Here is a 23246-nt window from a genome sequence, read left to right on the forward strand (position 1 = left end):
ACGACCGAGATTCAATGAACCATTCGCATAGGGTGCATGACCATGAAAGGTATCATTCATGTAAACAGAATAACCATTATTCTCTAACTTAAATGAATGACCGTATTGCAATGAACATGATCTAATCATATTCATGCTCAACGTAGACACCTGGTAACATTTATCTAGGTTCAATACTAATCCCGAAGGCAGATGGAGCGTGCGATGGTGATCTCATCAACTTTGGAAACACTTCCAACACACATCGTCACCTCGCCCTCAGCCAGTCTCTGTTTAGTCCGTAGCTTTTGCTTCAAGTCACCAATAATAGTAACTGAACCGGTATCCAATACCCAGGTGCTACCAGGAGTACTAGCGAGGTACACATTAATAACACGTATATACTTTGTTGAAGTTGCCAGCCTTCTTATCTACCATGCATTTGGGGTAATTCCGCTACCAGTGACCGTTCCCCTTACAATAGAAGCACTTAGTCTCGGGTTTGGGTTCAACCTTGGGTTCCTTCACTGGAGCGGCAACTGGTTTGCCATCCATGAAGTTTCCCTTCTAGCCCTTGCCCTTCTTGAAACCAGTGGTCTTGTTAAACCATCAACACTTGATGCTCCTTCTTGATTTCTACCTTTTGCGGTCTTAAGCACCGCGAACAGCTCCGGGATCAACTCCATCCCTTGCATGTCATAGTTCATCACGAAGATCTAGTAGCTTAGTGATAGTGGCTAGAGAACTCTATCAATCACTATCTTATCTGGAAGTTTAACTCCCACTTGATTTAAGTGATTGTAGCACCCAGACATTCTGAGCACATGCTCACTAGCTGAGCTATTCTCCTCCATCTTGTTGGCAAAAGAACTTGTCAGAGGTCTCACACCTCTCAACACGGGCATGAGCCTGAAATCCCAATTTCAGATCTTGGAACATCTCATATGTTCTATGGCGTTCAAAACGTCATTGGAATCACGATTCTAAGCCGTAAAGTATGGTGCACTAAACTATCAAGTAGTCATCAGGATGTGTCTGTCAGGTGTTCACAACATCCACAGACGACGTTGTAGGGGTTTGCACATTGAGCGGTGCATCAAAGACGTAAGCCTTCTATGTAGCAGTGAGGACACTCCTCGGACTATTGACCTAGTCCGCATCAGTGCTTACAATATCTTTCAACTTGGTCTTTCTCTAGGAACGTATTGAAACAGGGAGCTACAACGTGAGCTATTTATCTACAACATATTTGCAAAGACAATTTAGACTATGTTCATGATAATTGTGTTCATTTAATGAACTCCCACTCAGATAGACATCCCTCTAGTCATCTAAGTGAAACATGATCCGAGTCAACTAGGCCGTGTCCGATCATCACATGAGACGGACTAGTCAACATCGGTGAACATCTTCATGTTGATCGTATCTTCTATACGACTCATGCTCGACCTTTCGGTCTTCCGTGTTCCGAGGCCATGTCTGTACATGCTAGGCTCGTCAAGTCAACCTAAGTGTTTTTGCTGTGTAAATTTGGCTTACACCCGTTGTATTCGAACGTTAGAATCTATCACACCCGATCATCATGTGGTGCTTCGAAACAACGAACCTTCGCAACGGTGCACAGTTAGGGGGAACACCTTTCTTGAAATTTTAGTGAGGGATCATCTTATTTAAGCTACCGTCGTTCTAAGCAAATAAGATGTAAAACATGATAAACATCACATGCAATCAAATAGTGACATGATATGGCCAATATCATTTTGCTCCTTTTGATCTCCATCTTCGGGGCTCCATGATCATCGTTGTCACCGGGATGACACCATGATCTCCATCATCATGATCTCCATCATCGTGTCTTCTTGAAGTTGTCTCGTCATCTATTACTTCTACTACTATGGCTAATGCTTTAGCAATAAAGTAGAGTAATTACATGACGTTTATGTTGACACGCAGGTCATAAATAAATTAAGACAACTCCTATGGCTCCTGCCGGTTGTCATACTCATTGACAGGCAAGTCGTGATTCCTATTAGAAGAACATGATCAATCTCATACATCACATATATAATTCATCACATCCTTTTGTCCATATCACATCACAAGGCATATGCTGCAAAAACAAGTTAGACGTCCTCTAATTGTTGTTGCAAGTTTTTACGTGGCTGCTATAGGTTTCTAGCAAGAACGTTTCTTATCTACGCCAAAACCACAACGTGATATGCCAATTTCTATTTACCCTTCATAAGGACCCTTTTCATCGAATCTGATCCGACTAAAGTGGGAGAGACAGACACCCGCTAGCCACCTTATGCAACTAGTGCATGTCAGTCGGTGGAACCAGTCTCACGTAAGAGTACGTGTAAGGTCGGTCTGGGCCGCTTCATCCCATAATGCCGCCGAATCAAGATAAGACTAGTAACGGCATGCAAATTGACAAAATCGACGCCCACAACAACTTGTGTTCTACTCGTGCATAGAAACTACGCATAGACCTAGCTCATGATGCCACTGTTGGGGATCGTAGCAGAAATTTAAAATTTTCTACGCATCACCAAGATCAATCTATGGAGTAATCTAGCAACGAGGGGAAGGAGAGTGCATCTACATACCCTTGTAGATCGCTAAGCGGAAGCGTTCAAGTGAATGGGGTTGATGGAGTCGTACTCGTCGTGATCCAAATCACCGATGATCCTAGTGCCGAACGGACGGTACCTCCGTGTTCAACACACGTACAGCCCGGTGATGTCTCCTACGCCTTGATCCAGCAAGGGGAGAAGGAGAGGTTGGGGAAGACTCCATCCAGCAGCAGCACGACGGCGTGGTGGTGGTGGAGGAGCGTGGTACTCCAGCAGGGCTTCGCCAAGCACCGCAAGAGACGAGGAGGGAGAGGGGTAGGGCTGCGCCAAGAAGGAGATGTTCTCGTGTGTATGGCAGCCCAAAACCTCAAGTATATATAGGGAGAGGGGAGGGGCTGTGCCCCCACCTAGGTTTCCACCCCTAGGGGTGGCGGCCAGCCCTAGATCCCATCTAGGGGGGCGGCCAAGAGGGGAGAGAGGGGGGCGCACCACTAGGTGGGCCTTAGGCCCATCTGAGCCTAGGGTTTCCCCTTTTCCCTTCTCTCTTCGCATTGGGCCCTGGTGGGGGGGCGCACCAGCCCACCTGGGGCTGGTCCCCTCTCACACTTGGCCCACGCAACCCTCTGGGGCAGGTAGCCCCACCTGGTGGACCCCCGGGACCCTCCCAGTGGTCCCGGTACGTTACCGATAGCACCCGAAACTTTTCCGGTGACCAAAACAGGACTTCCCATATATAAATCTTTACCTCCAGACCATTCCGGAACTCCTCGTGATGTCTGGGATCTCATCCGGGACTCCGAACAACATTCGGTAACCACGTATATCTATTCCCTATAACCCTAGCGTCATCGAACCTTAAGTGTGTAGACCCTACGGGTTCGGGAGTCATGCAGACATGGCCGAGAAAACTCTCCGGCCAATAACCAACAGTGGGATCTAGATACCCATGTTGGCTCCCACATGATCCACGATGATCTCATCGGATGAACCACGATGTCAAGGATTCAGTCAATCCCTTATACAATTCCCTTTGTCTATCGGTATGATACTTGCCCAAGATTCAATCGTCGGTATCCCGATACCTTGTTCAATCTCGTTACCGGCAAGTCTCTTTTCTCGTTCCGTAACACATCATCCCGTGATCAACTCCTTGATCACATTGTGCACATTATGATGATGTCCTACCGAGTGGGCCCAGAGATACCTATCCGTTTACACGGAGTGACAAATCCCAGTCTCGATTCGTGCCAACCCAACAGACACTTTCGGAGATACCTGTAGTGTACCTTTATAGCCACCCAGTTACGTTGTGACATTTGGCACACCCAAAGCACTCCTACGGTATCCGGGCGTTACACAATCTCATGGTCTAAGGAAATGATACTTGACATTAGAAAAGCTTTAGCAAACGAACTACACGATTTGTGCTAGGCTTAGGATTGGGTCTTGTCCATCACATCATTCTCCTAATGATGTGATCCCGTTATCAACGACATCCAATGTCCATGGTCAGGAAACCGTAACCATCTATTGATCAACGAGCTAGTCAACTAGAGGCTTACTAGGGACATGGTGTTGTCTATGTATCCACACATGTATCTGAGTTTCCTATCAATACAATTCTAGCATGGATAATAAACAATTATCATGAACAAGGAAATATAATAATAACCAATTTATTATTGCCTCTAGGGCATATTTCCAATAGGAGAGGTATCTCTGGTCCCTCTCGGTAATGCACATCAATATAAGCATTGCAAGCAATGTGACCAATGAGTTAGTTGCGGGATGATGCATTACGGAACAAGTAAAGAGACTTGCCAGTAACGAGATTGAACCTGGTATTGAGATACCGACGATCGAATCTCGGGCAAGTAACATACCAATGACAAAGGGAACAACGTATTTCATTATACGGTTTGACCGATAAAGATCTTCATATAATATGTGGGAGCCAATATGAACATCCAGGTTTCGCTATTGGTTATTGACCGGAGACGTGTCTCGATCATGTCGACATAGTTCTCGAACCCGTAGGGTCCGCACACTTAACGTTCGGTGACGATCGGTATTATGAGTTTATGTGTTTTGATGTACTGAAGGTAGTTTAGAGTCCCAAATTTGATCATGGACATGACGAGAAGTCTCGAAATGGTCGAGACATAAAGATTGATATATTGGAAGCCTATGTTTGGACATCGGAATGGTTCCGGATGAGTTCGGGCATTTTCTGGAGTACCGGGAGGTTACCGGAACCCCCCGGAGAGTATATGGGCCTTATTGGGCCTTAGTGGAATAGAGGAGAGGAAGGCAAAAGGTGGGAGGCGTGCCCCCTAGCCCAATCCGAATTGGGTGCCCCCTCTTTCCTTACCCCTCTCCTCCCCTTCCTTCTCTCCTACTCTAGGGCACGACCCTTCCCCCTAGTGGGCCGGCCCTTCCCCCTCCTCCACTCCTTTATATACAGGGGAAGGGGCACCCCATAGACACACAAGTTGATCATTGATCCCTTAGCCGTGTGCGGTGCTCCCCTCCACCATAATCCATCTCGGTCATATCATCATAGTGCTTAGGCGAAGCCCTACGATGGTACAATCATCATCACCATCATCACGCCATCGTGTTGACGAAGCTCTCCCTCGACACTCGGCTGGATCGAGAGTTCATGGGACGTCACCGAGCTGAATGTGTGTAGATCGTGGAGGTGTCGTACTTTCGGTACTAGGATCGGTCGATCGTGAAGACGTACGACTACATCAACCGCGTTGTCATAACGCTTCTGCTTATGGTCTACAGGGTACGTGGGCAACACTCTTCCCCTCTCGTTGCTATGCATCACCATGATCTTGCGTGTGCGTAGGAAATTTTTTGAAATTACTACATTCCCCAACATATGTTTCCTAACCATAGACATGAGTTGTCATTTGATTAACAGGATCACATCATTAGAGAATGATATGATTGACTTGACCCATCCGTTAGCTTAGCACGATGATCGTTTAGTTTGTTGCTATTGCTTTCTCCATAACTTATACATGTTCCTATGACTATGAGATCGTGCAACTCCCGAATACCGGAGGAACACTTAGTGTGCTATCAAACGTCACAACGTAACTGGGTGACTATAAAGATGCTCTACAGGTGTCTCTGATGGTGTTTATTGAGTTGGCATAGATCGAGATTAGGATTTGTAACTCCGAGTATCGGAGAGGTATCTCTGGGCCCTCTCGGTAATGCACATCACTATAAGCCTTGCAAGCAATGTGACTAATGAGTTAGTTGCGGGATGATGCATTACGGAACGAGTAAAGAGACTTGCCGGTAACGAGATTGAACTAGGTATTAGGATACCGACGACCGAATCTCGGGCAAGTAACATACTGATGACAAAGGGAACAACGTATGTTGTTATGCGGTTTGACCGATAAAGATCTTCATAGAATATGTGGGAGCCAATATGAACATCCAGGTTCGGCTATTGGTTATTGACCGGAGACGTGTCTTGATCATGTCTACATAGTTCTCGAACCAGTAGGGTCCGCACGCTTAACGTTCGGTGACGATCGGTATTATGAGTTTATGTGTTTTGATGTACCGAAGGTAGTTCGGAGTCCCAGATGTGATCACAGACATGACGAAGAGTCTCGAAATGGTTGAGACATAAAGATCGATATATTGGATGACTATGTTTGGACATCGGAAAGGTTTCTAGAGAGTTCGGGCATATACCGGAGTACTCGGGAGTTACCGGAACCTTCCGGGGAGTCAATGGGCCTTAATGGGCCATAGTAGAAAGGAGGAGGAGGCGGCCAAGGTGGGCCCTCCCCCCAAGCCCAGTCCGAATTGGGAAGGGGGGCCGGCCCCCCTTTCCTTCTCTCCTTCTCCCCCTTCCTTCCCTCTCCTACTCCAACTAGGGAAGGGGGAATCCTACTCCCACCGGGAGTAGGACTCCCCCCTTGGGCACGCCTAGGAGGCCGACCCTCTTCCCCTCCTCCACTCCTTTATATACGGGGGAGGGGCACCCCATAGACACACAAGTTGATCATTGATCCCTTAGCCGTGTGTGGTGCCCCCCTCCACCATAATTCAACTCGGTCATATCGTAGCGGTGCTTAGGCGAAGCCCTGTTCCGGTAGCATCATCATCACCGTCATCACGCCGTCGTGCTGACGAAACTTTTCCTCGACACTCAGCTGAATCGAGAGTTCGTGGGACGTCACCGAGCTGAACGTGTGCAGATCGCGGAGGTGTCATACTTTCGGTACTAGGATCGGTCCGATCGTGAAGACGTACGACTACATTAACCGCGTTGTCATAACGCTTCCGCTTACAGTATACGAGGATACGTGGACAACACTCTTTTCCTCTCATTGCTATGCATCACCATGTTAGATCTTGCGTGTGCGTAGAATTTTTTTTAAAATTACTGCGTTCCCCAACATGTAATTGTATTAAATTGGGATCGAGTACAAAATACAGATAATCTACTGTGTTGTCTATGAGCCCTACCCCCATCTGGGGGCTGTAGGTTTACAACCTAGTCGGTTACATCCAAAGGGAATGTGTTATATATTAAACTGGCTTTCACTAACCTCTACCATTGATAATATCCACGCTTTTGAACGCAGGGCTATATGTCGCCCATAGTGATTCCTAATAGGAATCTCCTACAGGAGACAGTAGCAGACTGGTCCATTTTAGCGCGCGTAGATTCGCGTCGTGCCAACTCGTAGCAATCGATGTAGGGTCTGCTCGCTCCAGTTTTCTTCATTTATTTTCTTTTTTCTCTGGTTTTCTTGGATTTTGCTTTTTATTTTACTTCGGTTTACGTGCCTTCTCATTGGCTTTCTTGCCATTTTGCTTTCTTTCTTTGCTACACTTTAGTTTTCCTTGTTATTTTTTTGTTTTCTTTGGTTTTATTTTGTTCCTTTCTCGGTTTTTATCTGTTTTTTAGTCATTTTTATTTTTTCTTAGTACACAATGTACATGTTTAGGACATGTGATACATTTGTCTATATGGTGCACATTTTTCATATACATGATGTATTTTTTTAAAATGCATGTTTTGAACTCTTTTTTAATACATGGTATTTTTTTCTAAATACACATTGTCGATTTTTTCAATAAACATAAAGATTTTTCTAAAGTACATGCACATTTTATTTACATTGTATAAACTTTATTCAAAAAATTGGCAACACGTGAATATTTCTTTACATCATGATACATTTCTTTAATGGAAATAAACTTCTTCTAACCTACACGAACATTTTGTTTACATATGTTGAACCTCAGGAATATTTCCATCAAATGGGATGTGCAATATTTTTAATGGCCTGAAAAAATTGACATTACAAAACATTTTTTTACTTGTATACACATTTATTTTAGAATCACATACATTTTTTCATACAATTTTTTAATGGCCCAAAACATTTTTTACATTACGCAACATTTGTTTTACATTGTATACACATTTTTTTAAAGATCACATATATTTTTTAGAAATGTGGGAATGTAGTTTCATTGTCATGTTTTTTTTTGAAAATTATCAACATTTTTAAAACTACGCTAACAATTTTTTAACACAATGTAGCAACTTTTTTCAAATTCGTGTTTTTAAATGTTCTAAGTAAATTTAAGTCTTTGAAATATATGCAATTAATTTGAAACATAAATAAAAGTAAAATAGAAAATAAGAAAAAAAAACATGTGGCATCAGCAAGACGTCAGCGACACGGGCCACGCCCTACTAGGCCGGGCCACTACCGGCGCCTGTACGCAGGCAGCCATACATTACTTCATTTATTTTGATCACTTCGCGGACAATCATGCCTATCCGCCGCACCTCTTCCAGAGAAGGACCGAATGAGCCGATCCCTCTTCATAAAATTTGTGCAAGCTTGCGAGGCCAATTATTGGGTTTTTTACTCAAAAGAAGAAATATTGCGGGCTTGTTGGGTTTTGGCACATATCAATAAAATCTCCGTAGCTATGCGGGTGATTGCATATGGCATTTCGGCTGACTATATTGACGAGTATCTTCGCATTGGCGCCGATACTACAATTGAGTCAGTGCGTAGGTTCGTCAAAGTGACCATCCACATCTTTGGTCATGTCTATCTTCATGCACCCAACGAGGAAGACACTAAAAAGTTGATGGCAGCAAATGAGAAGCGAGGTTGGCCTAGCATGCTAGAAAGCGTTGATTGCATGCATTGCACTTGAAAAAACTGCCCGGAGGCATGGCACGGGCAATATTGTGGCAAGTCTCGTGATGCAACAATTGTGCTAGAGGCTGTAGCATCCGAGGATTTATGGATTTGTCATTAATTTTTTGATATGTCGGGTACTCTCAACGATATCAATGTGTTGCATAGGTTTCATTTGTTTGCTAGACTTGCTAGTGGTGATGCTACTACTTGCAACTTCATGGTGAATGGACATGAGTACACAAAGGGATACTATCTTACAGATGATATTTATCCTTCTTGGTGTACATTTGTCAAAAGCATCAAAAAGCCCAAGATTAGAAAGCATATTGAATTTGCAAAGGTACAAGAAGCTACCCGAAAAGATATTGAAAGAGCCTTCGCGGTTTTGTAATCTATATTTGCCATTGTTCGTGATCCTGCTCGTTTTTTGGACAAGCAAACCATGAACAACATCATGACATGTTGTGTGATTCTTCACAACATGTCATCGAAGTTGAGAGGGACATGAACTTGGAGTTCTTCTTAAGACGATGTCGGTAGCCGTGTGAAGCCAACTAAAGATCGTGACCACATACAAGCATTCCTTCAGACATACCGGCAGATTGAAGATACAAACACCCACCATCAGCTTTAGGAGGATCTCATTGAGCACCGTTGAAAAAGGCAGGGCCAAAGACATTGAGCACCATTGGCAAAGATACCGACCAATTTTACAATCATTTCATTTAATTCATGTATCATCGGTATCATTTGTTGTATTCGGGACAATTGTTGTATTAAATTATTAGTTTAATTTGGTGATTTGAATAATTGTTGTAATTTGAATTCATAATGTTCACATTTTATGTTATTTGAATTCATAATGTTCACATTTTATGTTATTTGAATTCATAATATTCACATTTTATGTTATTTGAATTCATAATTGTGTGTAATATGTGAAATATGAGTCTAATTAAGAAGAAACCACGTGTTTTGGGGGCTCGCGCGGGCTGCGGCCGAACAGACATCGCATAGCGAAACTGTAAAAGAGCCGCACGAGCTTGCAAAACACGTTCTTCGCAAACTGTAAACGTGCTATAAGGGTCCGCGATATAAGGACTATCCTACATATGCTATTAGAGGACCCGTTCCCCGCTCTTCTTCCCTGTACCCTACTACCTGCTCTTGGAGTCTCTATACTAAAATTGAGCGCTCTTCAACAACTACTCCCTCCATTCCAAAATATAATGCGCCCGCGTTTCTTAAGTTCTAACTTTGATCATAAATTTAACCAATGAGACCGACTGCGACGGGAGAAAAAAATTATATAATCGAACACTTCATTTAAATACGAATTCACTGGTATAACTTTTGTTCCCGCCGCAGTGGGTCTCATTGGTTAAATCTATGGTCAAAGTTAAAGCACGGAAATAGAGGAAGTATTATATTTTGAAACGAAGGGAGTAATATCTCCTGCATCACAGTCTTCCTACCCAACTGTTTGTCCCCTCAGCTATATTGTCGGGCTACATAAGATATTGCCTAACTCTAACACGATTGAGGGATGATACTAAGACATGATTGACCCAAAACCACTAGGCGCATCCCGTGGCCCACATTGATAAACAGGGCAGAGTGATCAAACAAATCTACCCTCTCCCTAGTCAGGACGATGTTGATATCCTCCAAATTCCGGCCGACGGAGGCAGCCGACTGTCACCGCGTATGCCGCATGCCATGCAAGTCAACAGCTCTACACCACGTAGGGAAGGTGAAGCCGCACCGCACCTCACCGCACGAACCAGCTGAGACAGGCGGTGAAAGCCAAGTTCATGCACGCATTAATCGTGTTCGTTAATCAGCCATTACCCGAGTGAACCTTCCCCGCGGGCCGCAGCGGTGGGGATCCGAAGCCGCCGCCGGCGTCGGCGTCGGCGTCGGTCCCGGCTGCTAAACCGGGACCCATGAGCCAGACAGGCACAGACAGCAGCTCTCGGATGACGGGGACGACGTGGAGGCGTTGAACGGCCGGTCAGCGTCTAGTCGGCCGGGGCCCCGCTCCGCCGTGGCGGCGTAATGGCGCACGTGCGGCGCGGCGGCGTTCGCCCTTCCCTTTTCCCGTTCCACTTCCACCAGCCCTGGAGTTTGACGCCGCCGGTGATCCTTGGTTCTTGCACCCCGCATTAATACTCCGGTCATTTTCGGGATGCGCGGAATCCCTCCCCTGATCTTATCCGTTTGACTGTCGGGCGCCTAATCCTCTGCCGGTTTCAGCTGATGCTGGGCTGTTGGCCCCGTGGTTCTGAAGTAACCAGTGCACATCGGTCGTTGGTGGTAGGTTGCCGGCAGTACTTTTTGGTTTGTTGTATTAGTGACTTAATCCACACTGCAATGAGCTTTGATCCACTCATCTTTCTTGAGCTTTCGAGCGGTGCTTAGATCGTGCTTGGACCTCTCTCGGCAGAAACGAAAAGCGATGCATCTTTCCCCGTTTGAGAGACGCGGCTTTCGTCGGCTGTCAGATGTTAACGCTGTCTCGTATGCGCAGGAGACGTATCATCTGGCACCGGTACGTCAGCAAAACGGACAAATCGTGTACAAGGCGCATAACATTATCTTTTCTATAAAAAAAACACGAAAAGGGGCGAACGCTTTCTTTTTGCGAAAAAAAGGTACGCAAGGACCCAAGACTGAACGAGGAAAACAAGAGATGCACGTAACACAGACTGATGAGTGATGAGAAAGAAAAAGGAGAAGAAAAGATGTCAGATATAGTTGTTAATATATGTAGGAAAGTCCAAATCTGGATATGAAGGGTGTATTTTTGTATGATGACGGTGCGAGCCGCAACACGCAGCTGCAAAATGTTTAGAATATTATCTTGGGCTCGGGTTCCATACTGGTTAGTAGGAGTACATGTGTGAATGAATGAGGCTGAGGGTCGGGCCGACCACCAAACGCATGGTCACGGAGCGAACCTGCGCGCGAGGACATGAATTCTGACACGGGACGGAACCAGACTAACGTAGTACGCACCAAGTATGAACCGTTATATGAGTGTATGCGCGTGTATATGAGCGTTTGTATTTGTGTCTGTACTAATGCTAAAAAAAAGTATGAACCGCTACAGCTGGCCGTCGCTGGACCTGCGCGCGCAAACCCAAGTTTTGGAGGTCGGCAACTGTTCCTTAGTCCCGATCTCGAGGAGCGAGCGAGCGGGCGAGAAGCACAAGCAAAACGCCACACCGCGTGGCCCATGCCATTGCCACCGACCACACCGAACATGCTACTACTGGCGGTTCCTGCCCTCCTAGGTGCTGCCGTGCTGGCTGGCATAGTGTGAAAAACACAAAATATACTCAGAACTTGCCTGAAATGGCACCACGCCTAGGCGGCAACAGCTAGCCGTGCGTAGAACGGTCGGCATTCCCTTCTTTTTTTTTTGTCGTGTGATCAACCACAGCCGCAACCTGGCACAAGAAACTGCATCGAGCCTTTGTCCCCACATTGGAAGTGACAAGTTGGAGAGCCGATATGCACAACAGCACAAGGAATCAATCTCTGTTTGTGTGAAATATATGCGCTCTGTATCTTCTTTCCGAGAGACGAAAACCCATTACTAGTGCGGAGTGAGTTTTCACGCGTCCGAAAAGACAAACCTAGCTAGCTGTGCATAAAAAGAGAGGGGCAACCGGGCATTCACATTCACCGTCCTCTGTATCTGTATGCATGACACATCCATCGATCGCAAACAAACAAACAAACAACACAAAATCATTGCTGGCGAGAGTGAGGAGTTGAAACCCAACTCATGCACCCCCTCCTCGCATCAGACTAGACAATGCGGGACGCTTGACCGCTGCTTGCGCACACTCAACGGTCAGTTCGACGACAGAGTGCAGGTCTCGGGCTCCTCGTCGTCTATTCTGACTGATTATTTTCACCCGGACGGAGGTGCACACAAAAAAACAAAACACTCGAGACGAGACGTATGACGCAGGGGACGGCGACCCGCGGTGCAATCATGTCACGGATGATTGATCGGCCCGTTCGACCGCCGCATAGTCCAGGTTCGCTCGGAATCGCATTGCCTGGGCGGGCGCAACGGCCAACAAGGTGTGGAGGTGCACGAAGCGTGGAGGGAACCTGCGTGACTGAGAAGTCGCACACGTGCCGTAGCGGTGCGACCGTGTGCCGGTGTGCCGTGTGTGGAGGTCTGGACCCTGGCCGCCGACTTCCGCCTGAGAAGATATTTCTTTAGTCTACCTTGTCTGCCATGTTGATGTTGGTGCCCCGGCTCCTATAAAAACTGCAAAGTCGGGAAGCGCTCATAAGGAAGGAGCCGCTGTACTTGAACCGAGGACGGACAGACAGAGAGCAGAGAGGAGAGGGAAGGCGCCGCGGACGATGACTCGACCAACAATGCTCATGCTCGGCCTCCTGCTGCTCTCGCTCTTCTCAGGTGTGTGCTCTGCCCTGCTTCCTCCTCCTCCTCCTCGCTTCGTTCTGCTATGTAAGAGTTTCTTCTCTTCTTTCTCGCGCCGCTCTGCGTCTGCCCTCCGCGGACGCCGCCATTGCCGTAGGCCAGCGAGCGCCGACTTCCGCCCAGATATTTCATTAGTTTACCTTCTCTCAACACATTGGTGTCTGTGGCTGGACACGGTCTCCGGTGGTGCTACCACTCCTATAAAAACTAACTTGGGAAGGCGAGGGGTCGATCCCGAATGAAGGAGCCGCTCTACTTTAAAACGGACGTAACCGCTCCGGACCCTCCCCCAGACATCATATATCGGCCAAGGGCGAGAGCAGACGAGAGAAAGAGACGCCAATGGAGCACCGAGCCTCATCGTCGCTCCTGCCCTGCATCCTCCTGCTCTTGCTCTTCTCAGGTGCGCCCTCTGCTCTGCTTCCTTCATCTCCCGAGCTTTTCTTCTTGCTTCTGCTGCATCTCCGCCTCCAGCCTCTGCCGACGTCGCCATTGTTGTCGATCAACCTAGTGGAGCGCTCTCTTATTCTCTCCGCGCTTCTGCCATCTCCAAGGCTTGCCCGACGAATTCCACACACGATGTGCCGTTCGTGCTCGGTGCTCCAGTCCGTGGTGCCGTTTCCAGGAGTTTCAAGGCTGTTTTCGCTACAATTCCGGGGCTCTGCAGTTCCCGTACATGGAAAGAAGCATGAGGGCTACTCTCAAGCTACTATGAAGCAGAGAGCATGGAGATCTCAGATCCAGGGAGCCTGCCTTAGAATTGCTCTCCCAATAACTGTAGCTCGTCATTGTCGTAAGAGTTAATTTAGCCGCCTCGCTTTGTCAGCTTTGATTGATGCGCGCGCATGTGACTACAACTTGAAGTTTCCCGCGTCACCGCAAGACTTATTTATTCATAGCTCGAACCAACGCACTTTTTCTTTGCGCACACTGAAAGTCTGAAGCCAATACGCTTGCGAATTCACCCTTCTTCTCTGCTACCAGTATGTCGATCTCACCTGACCGCAACCGCATGCATCATCAGCTGGATATCAGTTGGAGTGTAGTAGGCTGTCTATTTTCGACCCATTATTTTTCTGCAAGTTGATCGTGAAAGAGACCGCCGACCTAAAGCATTCGGTGGCTATATCTGAAAAGTGAAAATTCGATTTCAAAAATGTTTTATTTTTCTTTTCAAAGAAGATATTTTTGAAACGATGGGGGTTGATTGCTCCTCGCACTGCTAACCTCGCCGTGCCTTTCCGCAGTGGGCACAGTGTCGGCGCAGCAAAAGTTCGGCATCAACTACGGGCAGATCGCCAACAACCTGCCGGACCCGACGCAGGTGGCCGGCCTGCTCCGGTCCATGAACGTGAACCGGGTGAAGCTCTACGACGCGGACCCCAAGGTGCTGACGGCGTTCGCCAACACGGGCGTGGAGTTCATCATCTCGGTGGGCAACGAGAACCTGCAGACCATGGCGGCCAGCCCCGGCGCGGCGCGGCAGTGGGTGGCGCAGCACGTGCAGCCCTTCCTCCCGGCCACCCGCATCACCGGCATCATCGTCGGCAACGAGGTGCTGGGCAACAACGACACCGCCATGGCCGCCAGCCTCGTCCCCGCCATGCAGGCCGTCTACGACGCGCTCGCCGCGCTCGGGCTCAGCGGCCGGGTCACGGTCTCGTCGGCGCACTCGGTGAACGTGCTCGGCAGCAGCTTCCCGCCGTCGTCCGGCGCGTTCCAGGAGGGCGTGGCGCAGTACGTGAGGCCGCTGCTCGACTTCCACAGCAAGACGGGCTCGCCGTTCCTCATCAACGCCTACCCCTTCTTCGCCTACAAGGGGAGCCCGGGGAGCGTGTCGCTGCCGTACGTGCTGTTCCAGCCCAACGCCGGCGTGCGGGACGGCGGCCTGGTGTACGACAACATGCTGTACGCGCAGATCGACGCCGTGTACGCGGCCATGAAGGCCATGGGGCACACGGACATCGGCGTGCGGGTGTCGGAGACGGGGTGGCCGTCCAAGGGGGACGAGGACGAGGTGGGCGCCACCGCGCAGAACGCGGCGGCGTACAACGGCAACCTCATGCAGCGGATCGCCATGGGCCAGGGCACGCCGCTCAAGCCCAGCGTGCCCATCGACGTGTTCGTGTTCGCGCTCTTCAACGAGAACATGAAGCCCGGGCCGGCATCAGAGAGAAACTACGGGCTGTTCTACCCCAACGGCTCGCCGGTGTACGCGATCAACGCCGGCACCGCCGGCTCCGGCTCGGGCTCCGGCGACGGATCCGGCGGGGGGTCGTCGGTGGGGAGGTTCGACCCGTACTCGTCGCAGTCCATGTTCTCGGCCGCGTCCAGATTGGGCGTAAGGAGAAGATTATCTTCTTTGACGCCACTGCTGGTATTGCCCGTGCTGTCAGCATTGTTGGCATGCTGATTGATTAAACTAAACTAGTAGCGATTCATCACCATTCATTGTATACGGAGAACATGTTGTAAATCGGTTATGGGGCTGGCCGAGATTCTGAAATTCGGCACGACGGCGATGTCTGTCCCGGAAAGTTTCTCCTTTCTCTGATTATTCCCGCCCCAATGATCCCGAGAGCAAAAGGCACCCAAAGGGACGGCGATGGACGGACGGGCGGGGCATCGCAGAAAGCGCGGGAAATTCCTGGAGTGTTTGACTGGAGAAACATGCTAGCACTTAGGCGGGAAAGAAAGAAATCGTGTCAGGGAATGTCAAGCGTCAAAGTGGCAAAGCGATTCAACGTCGAGGTCTCCGGTGTCGCTGAACAGCACGAGCTCGTGCTAATCTGAATGAACTCGCACGCCTAACCTTGGGCTTTTTCTCCGGTGTGGCTTGCAGATAACGTTAGCGGCGGCGGTGGGTGTCATGCTCGCCGCATTATTGTTCCTCCCAGCTTCCTCCACACGTACCACCACCACCGCCGCCGCCGCACGAATGATTGGGGCTCCCTTCCGGCTAACGCATCGTCCAGCGAAGAGCCTTGAGTTGTCTTGGCCACTAGCTCATCATCAGACTCAGGAAAACGATAGACTTATTTTCCCTGACAAAGAGGTACATAAACTCACTAGCTCACCTCGTCCTCAGGCTCGTGCCGCTGACACGGTAGTCTAAGCTTGGTGCCAAATCGTGGCGAGAAAGTGGCCGGACGAAGACCCCAGCACAGCAGCGGCGGGTTCGGGGCGTGTTGCGCCCATGTCAGGTTAGGTAACAGGTCACGCAACGCAAGAAGGCCCGGTGCGCCATGTGCCCGTGCATGTGGAATGATCCATCCTGTTGAGCGGCGTGCTCGGCTACAGGGACCGCTGGCTCCCTCCCTGTTTGTTTGTTGAGACCCATCGCTGGCTTGATGGGTCTGACCACCGGTACGCGCGCAATTATGCGCCGCGCATGCGCTACGATCCTAGCTAACCAGCACACCGAGAGATTTCGCCGACGGCTCCGCCCGAACCACCGCGCACTCCACCCCGATCGGTCCAGAGGCGTCGCGTCACCCCCATGCAAGAGGCCAACGATGGAGACGAGAGACGGTTCAGATGGAGATAGGGAAGGGATCGTCCTCGTCTGGCCGCTCACTACCCGGTGCTCATGTCAAGCAGTGTAGCCAGGGACGTCCATTTGAGAGCTCAGAGCCAACCGACTCCTGTTGGACCGTTCGAGATATCGTGTCATCCATGGCTCGTTGCTGATGCTGATCATGCGAACGTGGTGGCCTGTGGAATATCTAGCCCTTTTGCCGGATATCTTTTTCTAGTTCTCAAGTCGGTACTGACTCTGCTTCAGCCTCCGTGTGTGTAATGTAAGGAGTGTGCGAGTCTGTGGGGGAGGCTTTATTCCCGGAATCACAGTGTGCAGTTATCTTTCTGAAAAAGAAGGAGGTGTAGGTGCTGCCCACCCATATATGCCTGTCCCTGTAGCTGTAGGCTGTAGCGGTATATCTTCGCCTATTTTGTCGTTCACATGCAGGTGCCTTTTTTTATTGGGGTGTGCACTGTGTAGGCTGTAGCGGTATAGGCCACGTTGCTTTTGCGGTGATATGATAATCGTGCTGTGTGCTTCTGAACCTGTGTTTCTGAAGAAAACGGACGGTTCAGTCGAGTTTTGCGCTCGATGTACTCCTTTCTCTATGGCACAGGCCACTGGTTCTGAGTGGATATCCAGAGCTGTACTGTAGTTGCACTGACTGTGGAGGATGGAGCTGTTAGATGATTGCCATGTACTAGCTAGTTTGTGTTGTTATTTCTAACCGGTCAATTAGGTGTCACTCTAGGAGAAGTGTTTTAACCGTTTCTTTAGCAACTGCAGTTAGATTTTTTTTCAAACCTTTAACAGTAGAACAATTGTTCTTTCATTTATAAAAGAATATTGTACATAAAGAAGAAAATGAAAATACAGTCATGAAGAGACTGCAGCTAACCAATTCCAGCTTTTTCTAACATGGAAACAGATTCAAGCCTGAAACTAATCACATCTGGGAGTCAATCCACTGAGTCAGAAATTCCATATTATTTTCCTTGGTCCAATGCTTGACCAGTAGCAGATCTTGCTTAAGCTTGAATTTCCAGGAGACTGGGCTTGGAACTTCGTTCCTGAAGAGCTTGCCATGTCTTTGCATCCATAAGTTCCGGCATCCCATGGCTATGATATCCATAGCGATTTTCTTTGGCAAAGTGCTATGCAGGAGCACCACTTCATCGAAGAAAGAAATACCTCTGTTTTTATCTGGGTAAACTGAAGACCAGCAACTGCAGTCACATCGAATTTGTTTGGTAATCTTCTTTTGTCAGTTTTTTTGTTGAGGTTATTGCGTTTATTCATCGTAGGAATACGACATTTGTAAAAGATTGGGCATCAATTAATACTTACAGGGGCATGGAGCCCGGTTCGAAGAAAAAAACTTACAGGGGCATGGTTTAATTAAATTACAAACATACTTCGAGCAAACAGCTAGAGTAAATGTCTTTCCATTAAGCATAAAATGGACCGGTCAGATATCAACATCTCAAAATTCAAAAAAAAAAATCATCATTTCTGCAATGCTTACATGGTCCAGGTTGAACCTTTGTCAATTTAAAAAATGGAAAAAATCACAGAATTTGTTAGTGTAAAAAGCTCAGAGAATTGGCACTTGTTCTTTTTTTTTATGGGTTGTTCTTGGTTAACTTCCATTGATGTTATGGGTCTGTGGGAGTAACAGATGGCTTCATCAGCACATTACTCGGCCTGGTGGGAAGATATCAAATGGAGCCTTGATGCTCTTTTTAGAAAGGTAGGTCCGTGTGACGCCCCGACCGATGCGCCAGGTGTCTTTCAGTTATTCGCTGTTTGTTGCCGTATCATTCGCTTGTGTGTTGCATCTTCTCATGTCATCATCCGCATTGCATCTGCATGTTTTTCAAACTTGCATCCGTCCGGGTTCCCCAGTTTCGTCCGTTGTCCGTTCTGAGCCCAGAAACACCCGCACGCGCCCGCGGCACGTCCGAATATTATTTTATAAGTGGCGGGAAAAATGTTCTTGAAATGGGTTGAAAGTTGGTGTGCGATCTTATTTTAGTGTAGGTAGGCCGTCTGCCAAGTTTCATCGCATTCGGAGTCCGTCTGACGCCCCAACGATTAACTATAGCAGCAGTATAGTCGGTCTATTGTCGGACGTTTTCGGTCTCCGAGAACTGTTGCCGGGATTTCCGCTCTTTCCTTCCTAGACCGTCTTCACATTTCACTACCTATCCGCCAGTCCCAGCCTAACCTCTCTCGTCAGCCCGCGGCCCTCCTCGCGCGCGTGTCCGAGAAGCTGCCCCGGACCCGACTCGGGCAGTCGTTACCGCTGTGTCCGGATCATCCCCAAACATCTACAAAACGTCTCCGTTTTCTTATTTGGACTCCCTAGCCTATTTTTCCTGACCATCTGATTTTGATCGGAGGGACGAGATAGCCCCTAACCTAACCCATGGTGTATATATTCATCCACCCCCAGCCCATTTTGGTCAAACCCTAGAAATTAGGGGACTTGTCCCTGTCGCCGCCGCCGCACTCTTCTCCCAAATCCCCATCGGGATCCACCCCGATCCACCCAACCAGCGAGCCCCTCCTCCTCTCAATCCTATCCCACCAACCAGAGCTTCACCTGAAGCCAGCGCGCCTCCCGATCGAGCTGCTCGATCTGCTGCACCCGAGCGCGCCTGCCTCCCCTGCTCCTTCTTATTCCCTTTCCTCCTCGGTCTCCCTCTCTCTCATGCCATTCCTCCTCTCTCTCAGGTACCCCTGGACCGCCCATGAACGCAAGTCCACAAACTCCGTTGCTGCAGGGAACGAGGAGCACGCCGCCCCGATGCATGGACGCCGGCCTTCAGGACTCGTCTTCGACCAGTCCGATTACCAGAACAGAGCCTCCTCTGCACCACTTCTCCTCCCGTCGCCTCCGCCTCGTTCCAGGGAGGGACGCCCTCGCGCCGCCGCACCATCTTCCGGATCCGCCGTCCTCTGCCAAGTTCCTGCCGCCGCCGCTTCCTTGCAAGTCCAACCGCGCGCCAGCTCTCCTGCTTCGAGCGCAGAAGCCACCAGGACGCCTGACGCCATGGACGACGACCTCCTCAAGTCTGGTCCGCCCCGCGCTGCCTCCCTGCCTCCCTTCATTCCCGCCGAAGCCTACGCCAAGTCTCTCGCAAGACACCGCCCTGCTGCCCGGTTTCCCTCACGGCAAGTCCGCCGCTGCAGTCCCCTACCGCTGTTGTCTGCTTCGTCAGATCGCGCGAGAGGAGCTCGCCCGGTCCAGCCGCGCGTTGACCGCGCTGGCCAACTGTGTGGGCCGGCCTCCTCTCCCACTGCGGACCAGCTACTCCCAGGCTCCTCCGGCCCAGCTCCCGCTCCGAGCCTGACAGCCTTCACGGGCCTTGGCCCATGGTGAGGCCAGCTCCGGCGCCCTCTTGTTTTTCTTTCCTTATGTTGGGCCAGCCTCTGTTTTGGCCTGCTATATTTTTTCCCTGGCCCTGCGAATTTTGCCAATATTCCAGAGTTTACGGTTTTACAGAAAAACCCCTGGTCTTCATGCATATAATAACTTATGAATAATGCTTCATATGTAATAACTTTGTATATAAAACTTGCTCAGTTTTTCATCTAGTTTAATAATATGCAACTTTCATCTATGTTTAAAATGTTTAAAATGTTGTTTGTTTTAATTTGCTTAAATAACATGCTAAAATGCTTTAATTCATAACTAAATAACCGTAGCTCCAAACTTAATAATCTTTATACGTAAATGGGGTAGAAAAATGCCTAGTTTAACATGGTGACCTTACTTTGCATGTTTAATAACTCTAAAATTATGTTTAGGGCAGAACAACACCAAACCTAATATATGCATATGGGGATTTACCGGAATTGTTTTCGATGCTTCCGGCCTCATTTAACCTTGACTAGATAGGTAGTTTTACTTTGCTTCACCCTCTTGCCATGTTTAACAACATTTAATATTGTTGGGTACATAAACGAGATCGAACTAAATAACTTGTCGTGGTGTTTCGTCAATATGCAACTTGTTGCATATTGAGCTCCACTTAATTTGTAGGGTTGCTTGTGCACTTTGCCATTCCATGCTTCATTAAACCGGACATGCATCATACTTGATTGTGCATCATGCCATGTTCACGTCGTGGTTGTTTACTATGTTGTTTGCTTCTTTCCGGTGTTGCTTCTTCGGGTTGGTTCTGTTAACGTCGCGTTTGTGAGGACCCGTTCGACTACGTCCGTTTGTCTTCTTCATGGACTCGTTCTTCTTCCTTGCGGGATTTCAGGCAAGATGACCATACCCTCGAAATCACTTCTATCTTTGCTTGCTAGTTGCTCGCTCTTTTGCTATGCCTATGCCGCGATACCTACCACTTGCTTATCATGCCTTCTATATTTTTGAACCAAGCCTCTAACCCACCTTGTCCTAGCAAACCGTTGTTTGGCTATGTTACCGCTTTGCTCAACCCCTCTTATAGCGTTGTTAGTTGCAGGTGAAGATGAAGTTTGTTCCTTGTTGGAACATGGAGATGTTGTTCCTTGTTGGAACATGTTTACTTGTTGGGATATCACAATATCTTTTACTTAATTAATGCATCTATATACTTGGTAAAGGGTGGAAGGCTCAGCCTTATGCCTAGTGTTTTGTTCCACTCTTGCCGCCCTAGTTTCCGTCATATTGGTGTTATGTTCCCGGATTTTGCGTTCCTTACGCGGTTGGGTTATAATGGGAACCCCTTGACAGTTCGCCTTGAATAAAACTCCTCCAGCAATGCCCAACATTGGTTTTACCATTCGCCACCTAGCCTTTTTCTTTCCCTTGGGTTCTGCAGACTCAAGGGTCATCTTTATTTAACCCCCCCCCCCGGGCCAGTGCTCCTCTGAGTGTTGGTCCGATCGAGTAGACTGCGGGGCCACCTCGGGGCAACTTGAGGGTTGGTTTTACTCGTAGGATGTCTCATCTGAGTGTGTCCTGAGAACGAGATATGTGCAGCTCCTATCGGGATTTGTCGGCACATTCGGGCGGTGTTGCTGGACTTGTTTTACCATTGTCGAGGATGTCTTGTAACCTGGATGCCGAGCCTGATCGGATTGTCTTGGGAGAAGGAATATCCTTTGTTGACCGTGAGAGCTTGTGATGGGCTAAGTTGGGACACCCCTGCAGGGTTTTGAACTTTCGAAAGCCGTGCCCGCGGTTATGGGCAGATGGGAATTTGTTAATGTCCGATTGTAGAAAACCTGAAGTTGACCTTAATTAAAATACATCAACCGCGTGTGTTGCCGTGATGGTCTCTTCTCGGCGGGGTCTGGGAAGTGAACACGGTATTGGAGTAATGTTTGACGTAGGTTGTTCTAGGATCACTTCTTGATCATAGTTGTTCGACCGTGCTTTTGCCTTCTCTTCTCGCTCTCTTTTGCGAATAGGTTAGCCACCATATATGCTAGTCGCTTGCTGCAGCTCCACCTCATACCTTTACCTTACCCATAAGCTTAAATAGTCTTGATCGCGAGGGTGTGAGATTGTTGAGTCCCCGTGACTCACAGATACTTCCAAACCAGCTTGCAGGTGCCGATGAGACCGTGCAGGTGACGCAACCAAGCTCAAGGAGGAGCTCGATGAAGATCTTGTCCTTTGTGTTGTTTCGTTCTAGTTGATCAGTAGTGGAGCCCAGTTGGGGTCGATCGGGGATCTGTGTAGCATTTGGGGTAGTCTTCTTTTATTTTGGTTCCGTAGTCAGACCTTGTGTGTCTGGATGATGTAATGCTTTATTCATGTAATTGTGCAAAGTGGCGATTGTAAGCCAACTATGCATCTTTTTCCCTTATGTATTACATGGGTTGTGTGAAGATTACCTCACTTGTGACATTGCTTTCAATGCGGTTATGCCTCTAAGTCGTGCTTCGACATGTAGGAGATATAGCCGCATTGAGGGCCTTACATGTTGGTATCAGAGCCTTCCCTGACCTTAGGAGCCCCCTGCTTGATCGAATTAGCTGACGAGTTGAGTCTAGAAAAAATGTTTTGAGTCATTTAGGAATTATATATCAGAGAGTTTAGGAATTATTTTTACTCCCCAGTCCCTTCATCGCTCTGGTGAGGCATCCTGACGTAGAGTTTTGACTCTTCTCTTCTCAAATTTCACTAAAAAAAATTTAGGATCACGCGGGTATCTTGGAATCGTTCCGATGGTTTTGTGACGAGAACATTGTTCTTGGTGCCTCCTGACATTTAGGGGTTGTGGCAGTGTCCCGGGGAGTTGAGCTCCGAGGTGTTGTCGTCACAATTTTATCGTTGCAGTTCTGGAATACCTGAGTTTAGTTTCGCCGACATCGAAAATCTCTTTTATGCAGTTGTTGGTGAGATAACCTCGACGCCACCCAGTACTGGGGCGGGAGTTCGGGGGTATTGCCATAACTTGTATAACGGATGCTTTTCGAAGGTTGAGGTAAACGATTTCCGAAGGTTTCTTGGTTATGTGTTGAAGGATGGATACAGCTGGATG

The 23246-nt window shown here is 48.3% G+C and overlaps 1 protein-coding gene across 2 annotated transcripts; it reads left to right on the top strand.

Moving 5' to 3' along the window:
* The first annotated feature begins 12958 nt into the window (after positions 1-12958).
* Positions 12959-15792, top strand: LOC123062681 (glucan endo-1,3-beta-glucosidase 14). 2 transcript variants are annotated; one of them, XM_044486318.1, is made up of 2 exons: positions 12959-13211; positions 14483-15792. In XM_044486318.1, the coding sequence occupies exons 1-2, from the start codon at positions 13157-13159 to the stop codon at positions 15646-15648; spliced, it is 1221 nt and encodes a 406-aa protein (XP_044342253.1). In that variant the 5' UTR covers positions 12959-13156; the 3' UTR covers positions 15649-15792. The 2 variants fall into 2 exon arrangements, with proteins under 2 accessions (XP_044342253.1, XP_044342252.1); XM_044486317.1 differs by lacking the exon at positions 12959-13211 and adding an exon at positions 13218-13638.
* The last annotated feature ends 7454 nt before the right edge of the window (positions 15793-23246 follow it).

The sequence above is a fragment of the Triticum aestivum genome, chromosome 3A (genome assembly GCF_018294505.1).
Source record: "Triticum aestivum cultivar Chinese Spring chromosome 3A, IWGSC CS RefSeq v2.1, whole genome shotgun sequence".
Taxonomy (NCBI): domain Eukaryota; kingdom Viridiplantae; phylum Streptophyta; class Magnoliopsida; order Poales; family Poaceae; genus Triticum; species Triticum aestivum.

What these genes read in the sequence shown, in the direction of transcription:
- LOC123062681 (XM_044486317.1), top strand. Translation starts at nt 13,578, where the DNA reads ATGGAGCACCGAGCCTCATCGTCGCTCCTGCCCTGCATCCTCCTGCTC. An exon ending in CCTGCTCTTGCTCTTCTCAG is followed by an intron (nt 13,639 to 14,482) that starts GTGCGCCCTCTG and finishes GCCTTTCCGCAG; the next exon opens with TGGGCACAGTGTCGGCGCAG.